We start from the raw sequence: 20,290 nt of genomic DNA, 5'->3' as shown, positions 1-20,290 counted from the left end.
TAATATATGTATTTTTACAGACGTCATCTATTCAAAAGACTCAATACTGGATCACTTCACCCATGTGCAGTTTATTGGAAAAGGTGATGTAGTTTTCATGGCTGGACGTAACAATATTTAAGTAGCATAATAAAAAAGTAGCTAACGTAAATTTGTCTAATCACATTTTCCTTCGTTTTACCGTTGAACACACAAATTTATATCAATAATGTAGCCTGTTGTTTTTTATTAATTCAAATACAAGCTGCAGAATAATAAAATAAAAACAATGTAATGTGTTAAAAATGTTCGTAGCTCTCAAACAGTGAAATGATACAGTTTGAATACAGTTGATATAGTTTATTTACATTAGAATACAATTCCATTCTATAAACACTTCTTAAACCTGCCCCAAAACATGCCATGCTTAGTTCAACTAAATCCTTACATCACTTCAAAAAAATTTTCCTCACAAGTTTAATGTTAGCAAAGGAAAACTGTGCAAAGCTGATATTAATGTGGTTTAATTCTAGTGTATCTGTTTTTGTATGGAGCAATGATAGCATTCATAATGGCAAATGTAATCACAGGACAGAAAAGCAAAACAAATGCTAAACAGCAAAAATATACATTTAAAATATTCTGTGAATGTTAGGAAAGTTACCATTTTGACAGAGCATTATTTAGGGTTTTAATATTTTCTAGCTTGTGCCATATAATACAGAATTAGCAGGGTTGTAGAGGTGAAAGTTCATTTTTTTCAGTCTTTCTTTCCCCCATTTTGCTAGTGAATATTTTACAACTTAGCAAATGGAAATACAAATATAATTTACCAAGTTCAAGCACCCTTAGTGTTAAAACATAGATTAGACCCACATATGAGTCTATAGATATAGCCTCATAAAAAACATAATAATAATAATAATAATAATAATAATAATAATAATAATAATAATAATAATAATAATAACACTATATTATTATTGTTATTATTATTTTATTATTATTACAAATTAAAGGTAGCAGAGCATGTATGTTGGTCAAGCATCATCTTTGCGTGGTTCTTTTGATTGGAGCAGTCTAATCCAAAGAATGGCTTCAATAGGCAGTGGAAAACACTACAAGAACAACAAAAAAGACATAATGTATTTACCAAGTGAAATTATTTAACAGTCGAAGAGTTGCTTTGCTATATGTACCAGAGGTTATGTAATTTCATAATTAAACAGACACATTGCAGTGTTGGAGGGTATAGGAGTATAACTGACAATATCAATATTAGTTACAGTATGCAACCAAACAAACATCTGATATGTTAATGAAAATTTATATTTTACTTACTTTATAATATATGCAGACATCTGGCGAGGTCAAAGCATAACTGAATTCCTATTTGAACTGGGAGATGTGAAAGTAATAGATGAAGACTTGGTATGGATAGGAATTGCATCTTCTGACCTTTCAGGTTTCAGTGCCATCTTCTGCAATTTGTTATTTCTGATGTCTGCTGCTGTTAGAAGTTGTTGTTGGATCAGTGACAGGACAGCCACTATGTTTTGAAAGACTTCACAGATCCATGGACTAATTGTTTTTCCATTCCATATACTTTCCAAACAATCTCGATAAACTTGGTTGAAGAGAATCATTAAAAAAATTGTAATTCTGTTAGTGTTTCCAAAGCATTGTTTTTGTTGGTTTCCTGTTTGCTCTTTTAATAACATTCCTCTTATTCTGCTCTGTATATGGATACCAGCTCTTCTGTTTAACATGATTCGAGGACAACAAAATGCACGTTATATATATATAATGTTTTGTGAGACATAAATGTACATACCAAAGAAAATTTTAATTTAGTTTTAACATCCAGTGGACTCAATGAAAAAGGAAATATACAAAAGCAGAGACACTAACACTGATAAATGTAATATTAATATTAAGTAAATATTAATCCATTGGATTTTCTAGTTCTTTCAAGAAAAAACAGAAAGCAAAATTTAAAAAATTATAATATGGAATAACTATCAAAAATATTAAATATTAAAAATAAATGAAAATCTAATATGAAAAAAGCCAGCAGGATATAGAAATAGTTCCCCAGCCCCTTAGTAACCACATGCAGAGCAGAATGAACGGTTTTAAATGAACTAAGCAATTAATGAGCACTGTGTTTGTGATAATGGCAACATTCTCTTGTCTTCAGAGCAACAGTGTCTGCTAAGTATTACTGTTGTTAGCGCTTGCTTTAGTTTGTCCATATTCAGCTCACTGTGCACTCCTGAACTGTATCGTCGTCCATAGCTTGGAGAGCCATAGGAAGTTGAGGAGAAACTCATGGTGAAACCAGATCCTGTAGCATCAAAGCTCCCTCGTCTAGAGCCAGACCTTGATCCGGTTCTGGAGCCAGACCGGGATCCTGATGCTGATCCAGATCCACTGACATTGTATGGGCTATAAAGACCTTTAGTAGACTGAGATGATGCCTCCAGTAAACGTAAACCAGAGCCCTCCTCAATCATGCTTCTTTCCATGGCATCTTTATAAGATATCTTCAGCTTTGTTTTGGGACAAGTGAGATATTTGGAGTAGCCACTTACATCTCGCAGTTTCTGAGCAGTGCGTGCATCAAGCGTACCCTTCTTTACGGCCTCATCCAGTGATACTCTGCCTGCAACATCGGGTTCAATTAATCCTCCTGTCAGATACTGGACTTCAAGAAAACGCTGGCCAGCTTCATAATATAGCCAACCCTTCTTTAAGGCCTGAGCGGCTGACATTTTCGTTTTGGTTCTTGGATCTTCAAATCCTTGGAAAGCCTTTTGAGCTAAGTTGATGCGATCTACCATTATCTTGTCTACCAACCCTTTGTTCATTGCATCTGCAACAGTGAACTTCTCTCCAGTATTCGGGTCAATGATACCGCCTGTGCAAGCTTGTGCCTCAAGCAGTCTTTGACCAGTAATGTTGTCAACAAGATTTCGATGCATGGCCTCTGTGACTGACACCTTTTCTAGAGTATCTGTGTCTAGAATCCCAGCAACTGGACCCGTTTCCTCTGTTGGGTCAGTCCATGTTGTTGCTGGGGTTTTGATAGATGGAACTGGGCTCATGGGATATGATGAGGTGGATCCAAAGGAAGATGAACGTGATCTAGAACCACTCATATTTCCAGACAACATGTCTGCAAATTCCGTGATGGACAGGGTACCGGCACGATACTGGTCCAAAGCAGACTGGTCTATGAGTCCTCTGGTGATGGCATCATCAATGTCATACTGACGTCCAGACCTTCTGTCAATTATCATAGACTTCACACCATCTGCTGAAGAAGTGGTAATTTCTTCCCATTCACATTCTTGTTCTGCAAGCTCCATGTAGGTCTGATGATCAATCAGACCTTTGCGGTATGCCTCATAAACAGACATTTCTTTTCCTGTTTCTGGGTCTACAATCACCACTCTGCGTTTGCGTACTGATGACTTAGAAGATGTCTTTCTTTCCCGCTTCTTCTCCTTCAGCATTAAGAGAGCAAGTCCAGTTTCAGGGTCAGTCATGCATCGCTCCATCAACTGAAGGTAAGTCAGATTCTCCTCTGTATTTGGATCAAAGAAGCCTTTAGTATCATCAGAAGGGTCAGTAAGAATACTGTTCATCTCCTCGTCAAAAAGGCCACGCTTATATGCCATTTCCACTGGAAGGCGGTGACTCTCCTCAGGATCAATGATTCCTCCTGTTGCAATTTGAGACTCCAAAAGACGAATACCATGATCTTTAAGGATCAGGCCTTTCTTCATGGCCTGAAATAAAGAAATGACCTTACCAGAGTATGGATCATTGTATCCAGTCACAGCACGTTCAGCAGAGAGAAGCTTATCTTTAAATTCTGGGCCAACCACACCCAATTTTACAGCCTCATTGACTGTCAGTTTTAGATTTTTGATTGGATCGATCACATAGCCGGTCGCTGCTTGAGCCTCTAACAGTTCAAAGGCAGTGCCTGGCCTGATCATGTTCTTTTTCATGGCTTGGTAGATTGATAGTCGCTCTTTACTAGCCTCTACATACACACCTGCAATACAACTTGTGCCCTCTAGGTATTTCTTCAAGTCTTTGCTGATATCATCCACTGAAATGAGGCCTTCTATGAGCTCTGTGTAGGTCTTCTGATCAATAATTTCAGAGGAGAGTAATTCGTCCAAGGTGATTTGCTTTCGCAGACCCCTTACTAGCAGTTTCTTGTCTGCAAGAGACAGCAAATGCATGCCACTTTCTTTGTCAACTTTGCATCTCTTGAGGAGGTTTGCATAAGATGATTTTTCATCTGTGGTTGGATCAGTAAACCCTTTGACATCTCCACTAGATAGTCTCTCGATGGTTTCTTTGTTGATATATCCTCGCTGCATTGCAACATCATCTGGTAGGTGGAAATTGTACTCATGATCTATTATGCCACCAGTTGCAATCTGAGCTTCTAGGATCTTTAATGCATACTCCTCAGGAACTAATCCCTTTTTCATAGCCTGATATAGGGAAATTGTTTTCCCACTGTATGGGTCTTTGTACCCCATGACTGCCCTCTCTGCAGACAGAAGTTTGTCATGGAGTTCCGGGCCAACAAGACCCTTGCGGACAGCCTCATCAACTGTTAGCAACTCACATTTTACTGGGTCAGTAATGAATCCTGTAGCTGCTTGTGCCTCTAACAAATCAATGGCCATATCAGGCTTGATTATGCCTCTTTTCATGGCCTGGTGAATACTTATTTTAGTAGAGTTGTTGGAGAGGACCCCAGCAATGCTGCCTGTGCCAAAGAGGTATTTCTTAACTGTTGCCATTTCCATGACCTCTCGGATGGTTTTCTTGCCTTGTTTCAACAGATTGTAAGTTTCAAGGTCAATTATACGACAGCTATATAGCTCTTCGATTGTAACTCTACGTCGAATTATATCACATAGCATAGTCTGTTCAGTTTTAATCACTTCTCTTTGCTCAATGATTTCAATGATGATGATAATCATTCTTTCTTTTGTGATTTTTCCTGACCGGTACTGTTCAATAAGTCTTTGTTTATCCTCTTCTGGAAGCATGTCTGATGCCATGACATCCCACAAGCTCGTTTGTTTTCCTGCAAAACTTTTGAGAGGTATAGCTATTTGAGTGCTGGCCAAGTCTGTTTGTGCTTGTTTTTCAGTGTAAATATATGACTTTTCAACTTCTTTTGGAACTTCAGCCTTAGAAAGTGGTAAGAGGAAAAACCCAAAGTCAGAATCTTTTGTGCACCTTTTTATCAGTTGTTTGTAAGTGACACTCTCATTTTTGTTAGGATCAGTAAAACCCTTAATATCATCTGAAGGGTCTTTGAAGGACTTGGCCATTTGTTTGCTCAGATAACCTCGCTGAATAGCTATGTCAGTGGGGATATGGTGACTATTCACTGGATCAATTATTCCTCCAGTGGCTTCTTGAACTTCAAGAAGAGGTATGGCATGCTCTCTAGGAAGAAGCTCTTTTTGCATGGCCTGGAAAAGTGAAATCTTGTCACCAGTGTATGGATCTTTATAACCAGTTACAGCCTTCTCTGCAGACAGAAGTTTTTCATGAAGCTCAGGACCAACAAGTCCAGCTTTTACAGCATCATCCACTGTGAATCTCAGATTCCTGATTGGATCAACAATAAACCCGCTTGCTGCTTGTGCTTCCAACAGGGAAAGGCCTGTATTTGGTGTTAGTAATTTCTCTTTCATTGCCTGATAAATACTAAGCTTCTCTTTAGAATTTTCATTGAGCACTCCAGCAATGCACTCGGACCCTTGCAAATATCTCTTGACCGATTCATTTTCACTAATTTCTTTTGGCTTCTTTTGGCCTTTTTGGAGCAGATCATAGGTTGTTTTGTCAATGATTTTGGATTCAAACAAGGACATCGCACTAACAGGTTCTCTGAGACCAGTGAAAGTATCCTGCTGCTTTTTTATCTCATTTTCTTCAACCAATGTGATAACAATGCTAATGATCTTTTCAATTGTAACTGTTCCTGACTTATACTGACGTATTACCTCAATCCTTTGTTCTTCTGTTAGATATTCTGAGGTTATAATCTCCCAAATGGTGACTTTTCTGCCTTTAAAGGGTCCACTTTGTAGCTCCAATGTTGCCTTGTTTAAGGCTTCTTTGGGCTGTTCTAATTCTGTGGCCTTAACAGCTTTTTCCGAAAGTGGAAACAATGGGAAACCTGTTTCTTTGTCAGTAATGCAACTTTTCTGCAGCTGTGCATAAGAAACATTCTCCTTTGTGTTCGGGTCAATGAACACTTTACTATCATCAGATAGGCTATTTAAGCATTTGTTCATTTCCTCACTGAAATACCCACGCTTATAAGCAATATCCTGAGGAATCCGGTAACTTTTTACTGGGTCAATGATTCCTCCAGTTCCAATTTGGGCCTCCAGCAGCCTTGTACCCTGATCCTTGTTGATAAGATCTTTTTGCATCGCCTCAAATAGAGAGGCAGTTTTTCCTGTATATGGATCCTTGTACCCACTCACTGCCCTTTCTGCTGAACGCAATTTCTCGTGCAACTCTGGGCCAACAATACCAGATTTCACAGCTTCATCAACTGTGAGCTTCAGTTTTTTTACCGGGTCAATTATGAAACCTGTTCCAGCTTGGGCTTCTAGAAGGTAGATTGCAGGTTCTACTTCAAGAATGTTCTTTTTCATGGCTTCATAGATTGGTACTTTCTCCTTAGTTGATTCAATAAACACTCCAGCAATACTGCTTGTTCCTTTTAATGCTTTTTTGACAGAATCCTTCTGAGACACCTCTTCAATAGTAGTTTTGCCATTATGCAACTCATTATATAGATCTTTGTTAATGATCTTTGAATCCAGGAGCTCAGATGCAGGGACAGTTGATCTTATACCATCAAAGGCTAATTCCTTCTTTTTGTCCTTGTCTTCTACAACAGTGATTACAATCCTTATGATTTTCTCTACAGTAATTTTTCCTGATTTATACTGACGAATAAGATCTTTCCTTTGATCCTCACTAAAGTACTCAGAATTTATCACTTCCCAGATGGTCACTATCTTCCCCTGAAATCTTCCAAATGGCACGGATATATTTGTTTTACTGAATGCATCTTTAGCCTCTTCATCTGTGTATGTCCTTTCAGTAGGTAATGCTGTTTGTGAAATAGCTAGAAATAGTAGCCCTGTTTCTGGATCCGTTTTGCATCTTTCAAGCAGTTGATGATAACTGAGACTTTCTTGGGTGTTGGGATCAGTAAATCCTTTTCTATCATCAGGAGGATTGGACAAGAGTTTGTTAAGCTCTTCATCCATCTGACCTTGTTTACATGCTGTTTGGACTGATACACGATGACTATTTACCGGGTCAATTATACCACCGGTGGCAATCTGGACATCCAGAAGTTTAGTGGCTTGCTCCTCAGAGACCAGACCCTTTTTCATGGCTTCAAATAATGAGATCTTATGTCCAGTGAAAGGATCTTTGAAACCAGTTGCAGCCCTTTCAGCAGACAGCAATGCAGTGTGCAGTTCAGGCCCAACAACTGACTCCTTTACTGCATCATTGACTGAGAGCCTTCTGTTCTTAATGGGATCAATAATATATCCAGATGCAGCCTGAGCTTCAAGAAGAATCAAAGCTGTGTTTGGTGAAATTTTCTTCTCCTTCAAAGCCTGATAGATTCCCATTTTCTGCTTGGGATCTACTATTACACCACCAATGCAATCCTTGCCTTTCAGGCACATCTTGACTTTGTCTAGCTTAGCAAGATCTTGCACAGTTGTTTTGCCTTTCTTAAGTTTGTCAAATTCCTTTTTGTTTAGCACACCAATTTCATTAAGCCTGCTTGCAGGCACTTTCTCCTGAATTCCATCAAATGCCAGAGGTGACTGTTCATTTGCCTTTTCTCCATCAACTTCTGTGGAACCATTAAAGACCTTCTTTGTTGCTTCCTGCACTGTTGCTGTAATTAATTCATTTTCAGGCATGCTGTCAGTTTGGATCTCAATTTCTTTTGTTTGGGATGTGGGTTTCTGTGCTTCCTGTAGCTGCTGAAGCTTTTCTCGTAATTTCTTGTTTTCCTCAACCATGAGTTTTTCTTGTTGTTGTTTTACCTTCTCTAGCTGGTCCAGCTCCTTTTGCTTATTGAGCATTTCATCTTCTGCATCCTTCTGCTTCTTGACTGCAGTCTCCAGTATGGCCTGAAGTTTCATTTTCTCCTCTTCCATCTGCTTTCTTTTATTTTCCTGTTCATCTTTAAGGGTTTGGGCTTTTTTCACTTCATCTTCAAGTTGTTTCCCCAGCTTCATTTTCTCTGCCTCTATGGTTTTCTCCTTTTTCAGCAGGATTTCTTTCTCTGTGAGGAATGTCTGCTGAAGGGCTGTCTTTTCTTGCTGCATTTGCTCTTGCTGTGCATTTGCCATCTATAATAAAAGAAAAACAGCATTAATTGAAAAAAAGTTTAGAAATGCTACTGACAGTCAATGTTAACAGTATATAATAATGTATATACTATAACATATAAGATATATTTTAATGGACCCGTTTTTATTTAAAACAAATCCATGTTAGCTCTCATTAGTCATAGACGTGAAGTAGAATATAAAGATCCTAAAATTAGGTGTTACTTTAATAGTTGATTATTAATTTCATTAAGTTCATTTAGAAATTGAGTGTGTTATTATGACAATACCTCTTTTGCTTTATTTTGTAAATCAGCTGCATCTTTTTTCAGTTTCTCCTTTTCTCTTTCAAGGTCAGCAATTGCTTTACGCAGATCATCTGCGTCTTTGGTGCTTGCCAACCTCTCCACTTCCAATTTCTCAACAGCAATGAATTTTTCAGAAGTTTGCTTTTCAGTCTCAATCAGACGGGCTCTTATTTCTTCTGCCTGTTTCTTGAATTTGTTAGCTTCTTCCTCTGCTTTCAATTGTGCATTGCTTAGCTCGGTTACCCTTAGTTTTAATTTCTCTGCCTCAGCAGTTACTTCTTTCTGTTTCTTGCGTTCTGCCTCTAAGGACTTCTGGAAGTCCACAGTGTCTTGCTCTAAACGCTGTTGCATCTCCTTTTTGGCTTCTAGCAATTTTTGGGCCTCTTCCTGGGCCTTGTCTTTTTGTTTCTGGAGATTTTCTGCCTCAGCCTTCAGCTTAGAGGCTTCCTGAATGGCCAACATCTTCTCCTTGAGCATCTTATCAGCTAATTCTCTCTGTTCAGTGAGTTCAGTCTCTGCAACTTGTCTTAGTCTTGATGCTTCTTGTGCTTCAACACTGAGCCGTTCAGCCTCTTCAGCCAGCTTTTTCATATTCTCAGCCTCTTCTTCAAGCAATTTCTTTGTGTTTTCCTTATCTTTTTTCATAAGTCGCTGATTTTCTGCCTCAATTTTGACCTTCAATTTGATTAGTTCCTCCATTTGAAGTTTGATTTTAGTGAGCTCATCTTCCACCTGTGCTTTCTGTTTGACAGCATCACTGACCTCATCCTTAAGTCTTTTTAATTCATCGTCCAAGAGAGATTTTTGTTTGTCTGTCTCGTCGAGCTGCAGTTTTACTGTCTCTAACTCTTGCTCTACCAGAGATTTCTGCTTCAAGGTTGTCTCAGCAATTTCTTTATGCTTGGCCATCTCTGCCTCAGCTTGCTTTTTCTGTTTTAATGCAGCCTTTTCTGCTTTAGCACGTTTGGAAGCTTCTGCCTCAGCTTCTTTTCTTAGTTTTTCAGCATCTTCCTGAGCTTTGGCCAGTTTCGCTGCCTCAGCTTCAGCTGCTTGCTTTTGGCAGTCTGCCTCATCTGCTTTTTGCCGAAATAGAGCAGCCTCTTTTTCAGCACTTTCTTTGGCCTTTGCTGCATCCTCTGCTAATTTCTTAGCCTTCTCGTACTCATCCTTGAGCTTAGTTTGAGCAAGGCTGTCCTCCTTCTGCTGTACAAGGACATTCTGAGCTTTCTGCTCAGCAGCAGTACACCTTTGTGCAGCCTCTTTAGCTAAAATGATCTGTTTTTCAGCTTCCCTGTCAGCATCATCCTTCTGTTGTTTGACCTCTTTGGCTTTATTTTTAAGACGCTCAGCTTCTTGTTGAGCAGCCAGGCACTGTTTTGCTGCCTCTTTTTCAGCGGCTGAAATCTTTTTGACTTTTTCTTCTGCCTCTTTCCTCTTTTTCTCCTCCTCTAGTGCAAGATTTCTAAATTTCTCTGCCTCCTCTTCCGCCTTTATTTTACTTTCCTGGGTCTCGTCTGCAATGCTCTTTAGTTTTTTCAGCTCAAGTTCAAGGTCTTGCTTTCCGGTTGATGCCTTTTTAAAGTTAAGTTTTAAAATATGAATCTCCTCTTCAACCACTTTCTTTTGTTTTAAGATTTCTTCAACTATTTCCTTCTGTCTTCCTAATTCAGCATCAGAGGTTGTCTTTAACTCTTTGATCTTTTCTTCAATGTCTTGCTTATGTTGAGCTGCTTTGTCTTCTAGGGCCTTCCTTTGATATGCTTCATCCTCGGCTTTTCTTTTCAGACGCTCATTTTCAGCCTCCTTCTCTTTTAAAGCAATTTCAGCCTCGGTTTTCACACGAGTTGCTTCATCGATGGCAGCCAGCTTTTCTTTGAGAATCTTTGCAGCCTCTGCTCTCTGTTGGGCTGCTTCATCTTCTGCCAGCTGCCTTTGTTTCTTTGCCTCCTCAGCAACTAATCTCAGTTTAGTGGCCTCCTCAGCAAGTTCCCTCATTTTGCTTGCCTCAGATTCAAGAAGTTGTTTGCTCTTTTCAGTGTTTGACATGGACTCTTTTTCAGCTTTGACTTTAAGTTCTATGAGAATTTCCATCTCCTTTCTCACTTTGGAAAGCTCGTCCTCTAGTACTTGCCTCTGTTTCACAGCTGTGTTCACTTCATTTTTCAGTCGCTGTAGTTCATCATCTAGTAGAGTCCTCTGCTGCTCAGCATGATCGAAATCCAATTTCAAGCGGATAAGTTCCTGTTCTGCTGTGAGCTTTTGTTGAGCAGTTTCTTCAGCTTCTTTTCTCTGTTTTTCAAGCGCCTCCTCTGCTACCTCCTTCTGTTTAAGTGCAACCTCCTCAGCTTTGGCTCTCCTCTTTGCCTCTTGCTTCGCTTCCTCTTTCTGTTTCTCAGCCTCTTCTTGTGCAACGCTCTTCTTGTGGGCCTCCTCCTCAGCCTGGAGCCTTAGACGGAGAGCTTCGTTGGCTTTCTGTCTCCATATATCCAGTTCCTTTTCAGCTTCTTCTCTTGCTTTATCAGCTTCAGCTTGTTGCCTTTTTAACCGCTCTGCCTCCTCTTGCAGTTGGATAACAGTACCTTGCTCTTGTTTCAATGACTCCTCTAATTTTGTTGTTTTTTCTGCAAATGAAAGGCGCTTACTCTGCAACTCTGTGGCAGCACTTTTTTGTGCCACCTCTTCTACCACTTTTATCTGCCTTTCTTTTTCCAGTTCAGCCTGCTTCATACGCCTTTCCGCCTCCTCTGCTTTCTGCTTTAACTTTTCAAGCTCCTCCATGGCCTTTTGTTTCTGCTTTGCCGCTTCCTTTTCTGCCTCTGACCTTCGCTTTAGCTCTTCCTCTGCCTCTCGCTTTTTCTGCGTCTCCTCGTTCACTTGTTTCCTTAGCTTCTCTGCTTCTTCCTGGGCAGCCTTCCTAAGTCTGTCAGCCTCTGCTGCTTTCTCCCTGAGCTGCTGAAGTTCAGCTTCAGCCGTCGATTTCTGCTTCGTGGTTGTCTCCAGCTGAAGTCGTATTATGCGGATCTCCTCCTCGATCTTGGTTCGGATTTGCAGGACCTCTTCTACTTGTTGGCTTTTCACCTTAATCTCCTGGTCTGAGAGGTTTCTGAGTTCTTGAAGTTCCTGCTGGATGTTTTGCTTCTGTTTTTCAGCATCAACAGCAAAGACTTGTCTTTTGCTGACCTCTTCTTTCATCTTTAGCTTTAAGTCTTCAGCCTCTTGCTCTGCTTTGGCAATGGCCTTAGCATGAGATTCTGCTAACTGCCTCTGCTTTTCTAACTCGGCCTGCATTTCTGCCAGCTTTTTCCTCTCTTCTTCTTTAAGTTTTTCTGTGGCTTTCTGTTATTCAGGGAAGTAAGAGTAATGGAAATGTAAGACAAGGTTATATATTGTATATGTTTTATATCTGATTATAAACAGAAAAGTACGAATTGACAATTTTTTTATTAATAAGTGGTGTTAATTGGTTACAAGAGATAACGTCAGTCACTTTTATGGCACAAATAATGAGACACAATCACTTCACAGCACAATAAAAACAACTGGAATACTGAATGACATGATGCTATTGTGATGTTACTTCAAGGGATGGTTTGAAAAAAAATCCCAAAACATAACATGATTTCCTGGATTCTTTAAAGAACTCTGAATAGGAAATGTTGTGTAACATAAAGTGTAAAAGTGAAGAGATTCAGTTTCAGTTTGATAGTGACAAAGAAAGCCAAGCATTACTTTAGAACAGCAAAAGTGCAAAACAAAAAATGTTTTTGTAAATTTGATTTTGTTCAGATTATGCAATAATCGAGCCTAATCTCATACTGTCTAGTGATGCAGCAAAGAAAGCATGGAAATTGGGCTACTGCAGACGACATGAAAAAAGGTATCTGATGAATGTCATAGGGTGCATGACTCTGACTAGTTGGATATAGCTGTATTTTTTTTCATTCAGACAATATGATAAAAGAGTCATGTATCATTGTGAGAGTCTGTTATGTGCTAAATGAGCTATTCAAATAGGATGACGATGCGGTGCAAAATTTTACCTCAATTGCGCCCAAACATGACAAACATTCATCATGATAAAGCACTGGCAAGCCATATAGAGAAGCAAACAAGCAGAAATGCAAGTTAGAAAGGAAAAAAAGGAGTAAAGAACAAAACTGTGCTTCTCATAAAAGAATTTATAGAGAAAATATGGCATTCAACCTGAAGCCAACCTAGAACTAAAAAAACAGAAGAGCACGAGCAAAGAAGAACAAAAGTGTTATTTCAGTTTTCTCAACAAATAAAATTTAGAGAAAACAGAGTATCACACCATCCAGTGTTTAATGGTGTCTGCTGGTTTGAAAAGTGCATGCTGTATTTGACAGACGGTATTTTGTGTTTGCTTCAGGCTGAGCGATATCTGCAAATACTTCAGCTTTCTTTTTGGGTCAGAGATACAGAGCATTCATCCCTCCACTTTTGTAGATGAATAATGAGAGCTAGAAAGAGTTGGAAAAAATGGAATGTGCTACACCACTAGCATTTAGCATTACTCATATCCTAGGTGAGCACCATTTCACTTTCTTACAAGGCCATGTTGAATAACTCTTAAACTACAATTAAATATAACTATAAAAAAATCTTTTAAATAAACTAAACCATGATCTGATGCAACGTAATCCTGATTGTGAAAATCACCTGAAAGAAACTCTAAGTAAAAATTGTGTCTCACGATTTAGAAAAAAAAAACAAAAAACAATTGAGAGCTTTATAACATTTTCTTTAGTCATTGTAGCATAAGTATTCACCTCCATGAAAGGTTTCTATATTGTTTAATGTTGAAACCTGGAACTGACATGGATTTCATTCTGATTCTATAATGAATCTACACAAAGTAGCTCATAATATAATTCAAGGGGGTGAATACTTACACAAGACATTGTATACGACTTTGCCTTTTGAGGCTGATTGACTCTTACCTCTTCGTTCTCTAAGCGTCGTTGGGTGTCAATGATAAACTTAATGTACTGGCTCGCCAGAGTCAACAGCTCACTGTAGCGTGTTCTGAGAGTGACGTACTGGAAGATAATTCACAACACAATTCAAATACATTTTTTTCTTTTCAAGAAAATGTAAACAATCTGGGATAGAAAAAATGTATAGATAATACCTCTTGGATAATGTTGTCTGATACAGACTCCACCTTGATTTTTTTCAAAGGTGAGGCAAAAGGCTCCACCAAAGCTTTATATGTTACCAACTGAAGTTCATGATCCTACAAAGGAACACAGGATGCTGTTAACATCCTGATATCAATGTAAAAAACGGCTTAGGAATCTTTTCATCCTTACCTTTACTGTATCGATGTAGGCCTTGGCGTATTTCTGACATTCGTCCACTTTTTCTTTATTGTTTTCAATTTCCTCAAGGAGTTTCTGTTCACAGCAATTGTTCAGAAGTTCAAAAATGAGCAAAACAATATTTCATGTATTAAGTATCAGAAATTAAAAGCATAACAGCACAAATTAGTTTTAATATTAATTGAAGAATATGTCATATTTCTTTTTGTTTATAGTTACATTTGATGCCACAGGTAAGGCCTGTTGTCATTTTATTACAGCTATAAATAATCACTCCAGCCTCTATTTTTTATCTTTTGTGAAGTTAGTTATACACAGACACACTAACTAATTAAAAAAACAAACAACAAACAAATAAATAAAGAAATAAATAAAAAGTCCAAAAATAATAGTCCGAATAAGAATCTGCATGTAAAAATAAAGATTTTTAAATTCATTCTTTAAATGCAGTTATGTGAGCATCATCATACAAGTCTCTGTGTTAGTTTTTAATATAGAAACAATAATGCATTAAAATGAAAACACTGACTCAATCCTGCTGTTATAGAAAATTAATCAACACTGCGGAAGAAATGCAATTATCAAACATGACAAACAACCTCCTTATGCACTCTGCTCTGAAGACCACTAATAAGGACTCATGCTACATACCTTCTCTTGGGCCAGTTGTTCTTTCAGAGCTTTGCTATCACTGATGGGCATGGCCTGGATGTTGTTTTGCCGTTGCTTGGCATCTGTAATCCACTGAATGAGCCAGTCATAGCTCTGTCTATAGTTCTGCATCTGTCTACCTAGTAGGTCTAGTTCTCTCTGGCGCAGCTTGACCTGAGCAAACACAGCCTGCCAGCGCTCTTTTAAGCTTGTGACCAACTGAACATAGTGATCCAGTTCAGCATCCCGTTCACTATGTACATGAGACATTCGCTCATTTACCACCACGGCATCTTGGAGTTCAGCCTCCAGACGGTCAAACACTGGTTTATCAGACTCCGCTTCTGAGCATAATTTCTAGATTTGAAAGAAAAACAGCAGTTTATTTTTGTCCAAAACGAGGCACGTCACTTCTGTCGGCCATCTTGTGAGTTTATACTCTATAAATATAATTTCTATCAGGAGTCGCATAGTAATACTATACTTTTAGATGCGTTTGGTTGGACTCCAGCTCTTTCTCATTGGCAGGCACTTTGTGGACATCACGAAGCTGGTTCTCATACTTCCTGAGAACATCTTCAGCCCCTTGTGTGCTGCGGATTACCAAGTCAATGGTCTTTAGCCTGCAATAAATAAAAAAGATTAGCATGAGTTTCACATAAAGTACAATACAGACATTTCTTTAAATTTTTTATCTAAAAAAATGTGCAAAATGTGTATAATGACTGACTTGTCCAGGTAGACAGATGAGAGACTATAAACATGTGCCATCTTTTTCAGGGTGATGTCTAGCTCTGAGCGTAAGACAGGTGCTGATGTGGCCTGCTGAGAGGAAGCCAGTGCTGCCTCACTCTGCTTAACCACTGCATCAAGGTCTTTCTTTATGTCTTCCAGCTCAGACTGCACTTTCTGTTTAGAGAAGACAAAGAATAGAAGGTTAATGTATATAAAATCAAACAGATGTATTGGTGTAACTGTTACTTAAAGGTGACAGTAATAAGATGCTTAAGAAAATAGTTTAATCATGTTTCTCATGGATTTAGTATTAGATCCAGTTCTCAAATGTTATCAAAGCATTAAAGCTAACAAAAAATGACCTTTATTTGGATTCTACACTGATGTCTGGAGGCAATATGTGTCGTGTTTTACAGTCTTTACCTACATAATCTCTCTCTCTCTCTCTCTCTCTCTCTCTCTCTCTCTCTTTTTCATTCTTTTTGTTTTAAGATACATGCTTATGATTATGCTGGTTTAAACTACAGTGCTATGTAACTTAAAAGCATTATACCAATAAAATTGAAATGAATGACATATATTTATGGAGTTATCAGCAGGAAAGTCACTATTTCAATCAATACTTGACTTTCTTTGGTCACAGTGACACCTTGTGTTTTTTCCCCAAACTGCCACAAATATTTGAAAATTACTATTTTTTAAATGAAACTTTAAAAATATAAAGTATAGCATACGTTGTGCTCAGTGGTTCTCTGGGCACAGGCTTTCAGAGGCTCTTTGTCCACCGGCTGCCTGAGACGACTAACCATACGCGACTCACATCCCTCCAATCTCAGTCTTAGGTCCTTTATTTGAGTGATGTAGCTCTTACACACAGACTCATCCTGCTCTCCTGCATAGGAAATTGACAGTGGGGTAAACCAAAGAAACCTGACTCAAGACAGTCAAAACAGCAACACAGCAGATAACAATGAAGTATAATTATTGCAGTTTAAATGTATCGCATACAGGCACAATAAAGAACAGGACGGTAATTCATTCACCATCAGTAAGAATTATTATTTTAATATTAGTCAGTCTCTTCAAAATTGGACTCACAAATTTTAATCTTCATGCAAAACATACATTGAAGCACGCTGTTTAATAAAAGAAAACATGTAGCAGGTACTGTAGCCATGCTGCATGATAAAGAACTGGAAAAACACACATAATGGAATGAATGACTAAAATGTGGATGCAAAAAAGAAAAGAAAAATAATGCTAGGGATGACAACAAATGCAGTTAGTCAGATTTTAAATCAAATCTGTAATCTTTACCAGCAACTTTGTCTTTGGAGGTGGAAAGATGTTCTGAAACATGAAATTTGAAAACATGAATTTAAAGCGTTATAATCAGGGAGATTAGGCTGGGCTGGTTCCATTTTCCACTTATATTTGTGATTAACAACAAAGAAAATATAATGAACTCCGTGCATTTAGCACAGTGGGAATGTAGCGGTACTGACTTATGGAATGAAAATGTTCTCAATAAATAGTCCACGTTTATAACACACCTGAGATATAACAATCTTCTTACACCTACATGAACTGTAAACATTTTAGAGAAGAGTTCCCTAAATTTATTTAACACATTATCTTACATGGATGAACGAATCCAGCACATTAAGATTAATACACCTAAATTTATCAATATTCCTGCCATTAAAAAAAAAAAGTTAAAACCATGCTATTATGTATAGTTTATTAATGTTAAGCTATATATTTGTTCATCATAACTAATTCAGTAATTAATGTTAATAAGTGGACTGGAGCATGTTATGGACGTGGAAGCCTGATCATTTACTCACCTTGCTCCACGGATCGCAGCAGGTTGTCATAGTGCTGTGAGGCATTGTTATAAGCGCTCTCAGCCTGCATGCGCTCATCTGCACCGAACAACTCAGAGTCCTGGCTGTCACGCATGAAGATCTGATAGTGCTGCTCCAAATTTTTAAGCGTTAGACGGTATTCCTCCACCTTCAAAGTCTTGAACTGAGTAAAGTGAAATGTAAAAATCAGGACTGCACAGATGGGTCAGATATCAGATAATAATAATGACATTCCACATATAACTATAAAAATACTTTAAAAAGTTTCTAACCATGATAAAATTCCATGAATTGATGAAGTGAATGTCTCTCATGAGATACTGCCAGGAGAGCAGACTTTTCATGTCCACATGCAACTTCTGCCAGAGGATCATCAGCTTCTGCAAACTTGCATCCAGACTAAAGCACCACAATATAACAGATCACAGTATGCTCTAATATAAACTGATAATTACTAATCCTGTTAAAGAACAACTCTCATCAGCAGCAGAATATTAACTAATATAATATATTAATTAATATATATCAACATCAGGGAATTATATAACTAATTTAAAAAATTGAAACAAAAGTAAATCTTTACCCAGAGCAGCTTTCCATAGCTTCTTTGTTGGTAGGTGGGATGATGAAGCAGATGGAGGGCACGGTGGCTTCATTTCCATTTAAGCTCCTAACCTTCCACTTAAAGGGCTGGGAGTTGTTCAACAGCACACACTCATCTCCCCTGTGTACTGTAATCTAGAACAACACATTTACCACATCAGCATAGTTACTAAACCATCCTAAATATCCATGCCATGTATTATTTAATATAAGTTTAAAACATTTTTTAATAAAAACACATGCTGTGCTACAAGAGTTTGAATTCCACATGAAGACACGTGCATGCTGTTATTTTTATAATAATAATAATAATAATAATAATTTCTTTTTTTATTAATTAATGATATTCAGTACTTTATATCCATTTATACTTTATATACATTTAACTATAAAGTCAGTACGTCACATTCTTCTTGACATAAAAAGTATCGTAAGTATCTCTTTCATACCTCTATTTGTTTGAAATCACACACAGCTTGAATAGGCAGTTTGCCTTTAACTGGAGTGGCAGGATTTCTTGGTTTTAGCTGGATGATATTCTTGGCTCTTCTGTTTAGACCCTCCAGATGAGTCTTAAACTCTGCAAGATGTTCCTTTTCATCCTGTGGGCCGAAACAGATAAAAAAAATATTATTTTGTTAAAAGTTTCCACATTCTTGAAGAACATCAAGCTTCAACAGAATCTTAGGTCATTACAGTCACACGGATATATTATAACCTGTTTAGATACAGAAGTTACTAGTTGCTTCAAAATTCTAAAACTGCTGACGAGGTCAGTGGTGGCTCAGCAAAAAAGACTGCTCACTGCTCTAGGCAGTTCATACTGATATGCCTAAACTGTCCCAGCTGCTACAGTAGATGAATATATAGAAACGTAGAGTTCTCACCGCAGCATCTTGCAGAAGGTCCTCCAGACGTGTGACAGTAATGGAACGGTCACAAATATACTTCTTCTTCATTGTTTCCTGAATCTTCTTCATCTTCTCCTCTGCCTCTTTCACATCTGCGAAGAACTTTAAACAGCGTGCAAAATTGATTTAACCCTGACAGCCGTTATGTCAGGAATTAAAATCTGATATAATACTAAATTAACTCTATAGTAGATACCTGAAAGTAAGCAGTGTTCTCTTTGAGGTGAGTCTCAAGACAACAGCACAGCTGCAGTAACCAACTCCACTGAGTCTGCAGAGCTGCAGTGAAGGCCTGTGAAAAGAGAAAATGATCATTAATGATTGTCTGTTCTAAAAGGTGAACTGAGGATGAAGCAGTGCTATTGTCAGGACTCAGCCCGGACCTTTGGCCATGTGCTTTTGTTTTTTGTTCTTTGTCACGTGTCTGCCCCGTCCTTGTTTACTCCTCCCCGTCTCTGCACACCTGTTCCCTATCCTTAATTGTTATAGTATTTAACTGTGCCGCCTTGCCTTGAGCAGCGCGGAATCATCGTCATTGTTTCCTCGTCTTTTGTCCTGTCTAGTTTTCGTCTGTGTTCCTGTTTTGTGTATTTTAGTTATTAACCCTATTTATTTGAAGCTATCCTGCATCTGGGTCTGTCTTCCTCCTCCCGATTGTGAAAGCTATTTACTTCAAATCCTGGTCTATAAAGTTAGCGCTAAATACTAAATATGGAACACTACTGAAAACAAAATTTCCACTATTTGCTAATCGATTCCCTATATTTTCTATACGGCGCTCTTGACATAAACCTCTGATACTCAAATTGGGGTATGGGAAAAATCACATGCCTGTGAAGTATAACTGAGGGATCTGCAGTTTTATATTTTGTTCGTGGGTGGAAATTCAATTAAATTCATTTCAGTTTAAATGACATAACTACAAATTAAAATGTATTGCTAATGAGCAAGGAAGAATTGAAGGTGGCAAGGAAACAATCCCTGAGATGGTTTTATTAAAAAAAGCTAATATCACAATCCATCCTTACCAAAAATTATATTTGTTAGTTTTTATATTTATTAGCTTGTTTGATAGGACACTAGAAATTAATGGTTTAAACGGAAATTTTAATAACTCAAAAACAAATATGCTTAAAAATAATATCAACTTGGACCCACTGTATACTTCTGCTGGAAAATCTACGTGCTTCAATTTTTAATTTAAATTATATTCATGAAATGACTTTATTCTGACCAGTTCTGTTGAATTGTTGTATTTTACAGTTAAAGGCATCCCTGGATAGAGAAACTGCATAAATATGTTTTGTCTGTACAGTAAATACAGTTTCTACTGAGTTCCCTATTTTTTGTTACTTAACCAAGATTTTCACACATACACTATATGTAGATCTGTGTAGTTCTGTTTAATCTCATGTAGCTCTGTATTGTTTTTACTGTATGTACTGTCCTGGAGAAACATTGTTT

The 20,290-nt window shown here is 37.9% G+C and overlaps 1 protein-coding gene across 14 annotated transcripts in view; it reads right to left on the bottom strand.

Annotated features, from left to right (window-relative positions):
* Nucleotides 1-324: 324 nt before the first annotated feature.
* The window catches only part of pleca (plectin a), a 107,975-nt gene continuing 88,009 nt past the window's right edge, over nt 325-20,290 (bottom strand). For 10 of the 14 annotated variants that reach the window (XM_060897483.1, XM_060897484.1, XM_060897493.1 and 7 more), the window contains 17 exons: nt 19,023-19,118; nt 18,803-18,928; nt 18,365-18,517; nt 17,896-18,050; nt 17,585-17,711; nt 17,292-17,475; nt 16,762-16,794; nt 16,179-16,336; nt 15,440-15,618; nt 15,194-15,332; nt 14,710-15,066; nt 14,050-14,133; nt 13,869-13,973; nt 13,678-13,776; nt 8,699-12,052; nt 1,321-8,429; nt 325-1,097 (listed from right to left, as the gene is read on the bottom strand). In XM_060897483.1, the coding sequence (XP_060753466.1) occupies nt 2,124-8,429; nt 8,699-12,052; nt 13,678-13,776; nt 13,869-13,973; nt 14,050-14,133; nt 14,710-15,066; nt 15,194-15,332; nt 15,440-15,618; nt 16,179-16,336; nt 16,762-16,794; nt 17,292-17,475; nt 17,585-17,711; nt 17,896-18,050; nt 18,365-18,517; nt 18,803-18,928; nt 19,023-19,118 (11,655 nt within the window). In that variant the 3' untranslated portion in view covers nt 325-1,097; nt 1,321-2,123. The remainder of the gene's footprint in view (nt 1,098-1,320; nt 8,430-8,698; nt 12,053-13,677; nt 13,777-13,868; nt 13,974-14,049; nt 14,134-14,709; nt 15,067-15,193; nt 15,333-15,439; nt 15,619-16,178; nt 16,337-16,761; nt 16,795-17,291; nt 17,476-17,584; nt 17,712-17,895; nt 18,051-18,364; nt 18,518-18,802; nt 18,929-19,022; nt 19,119-20,290) is intronic. The other 4 variants (XM_060897485.1, XM_060897486.1, XM_060897495.1 and 1 more) reach the window with 1 other exon arrangement.

This window comes from Tachysurus vachellii, chromosome 21 (genome assembly GCF_030014155.1).
Source record: "Tachysurus vachellii isolate PV-2020 chromosome 21, HZAU_Pvac_v1, whole genome shotgun sequence".
Classification (NCBI taxonomy): domain Eukaryota; kingdom Metazoa; phylum Chordata; class Actinopteri; order Siluriformes; family Bagridae; genus Tachysurus; species Tachysurus vachellii.
This window is presented reverse-complemented; position numbering and strand designations above follow the sequence as displayed.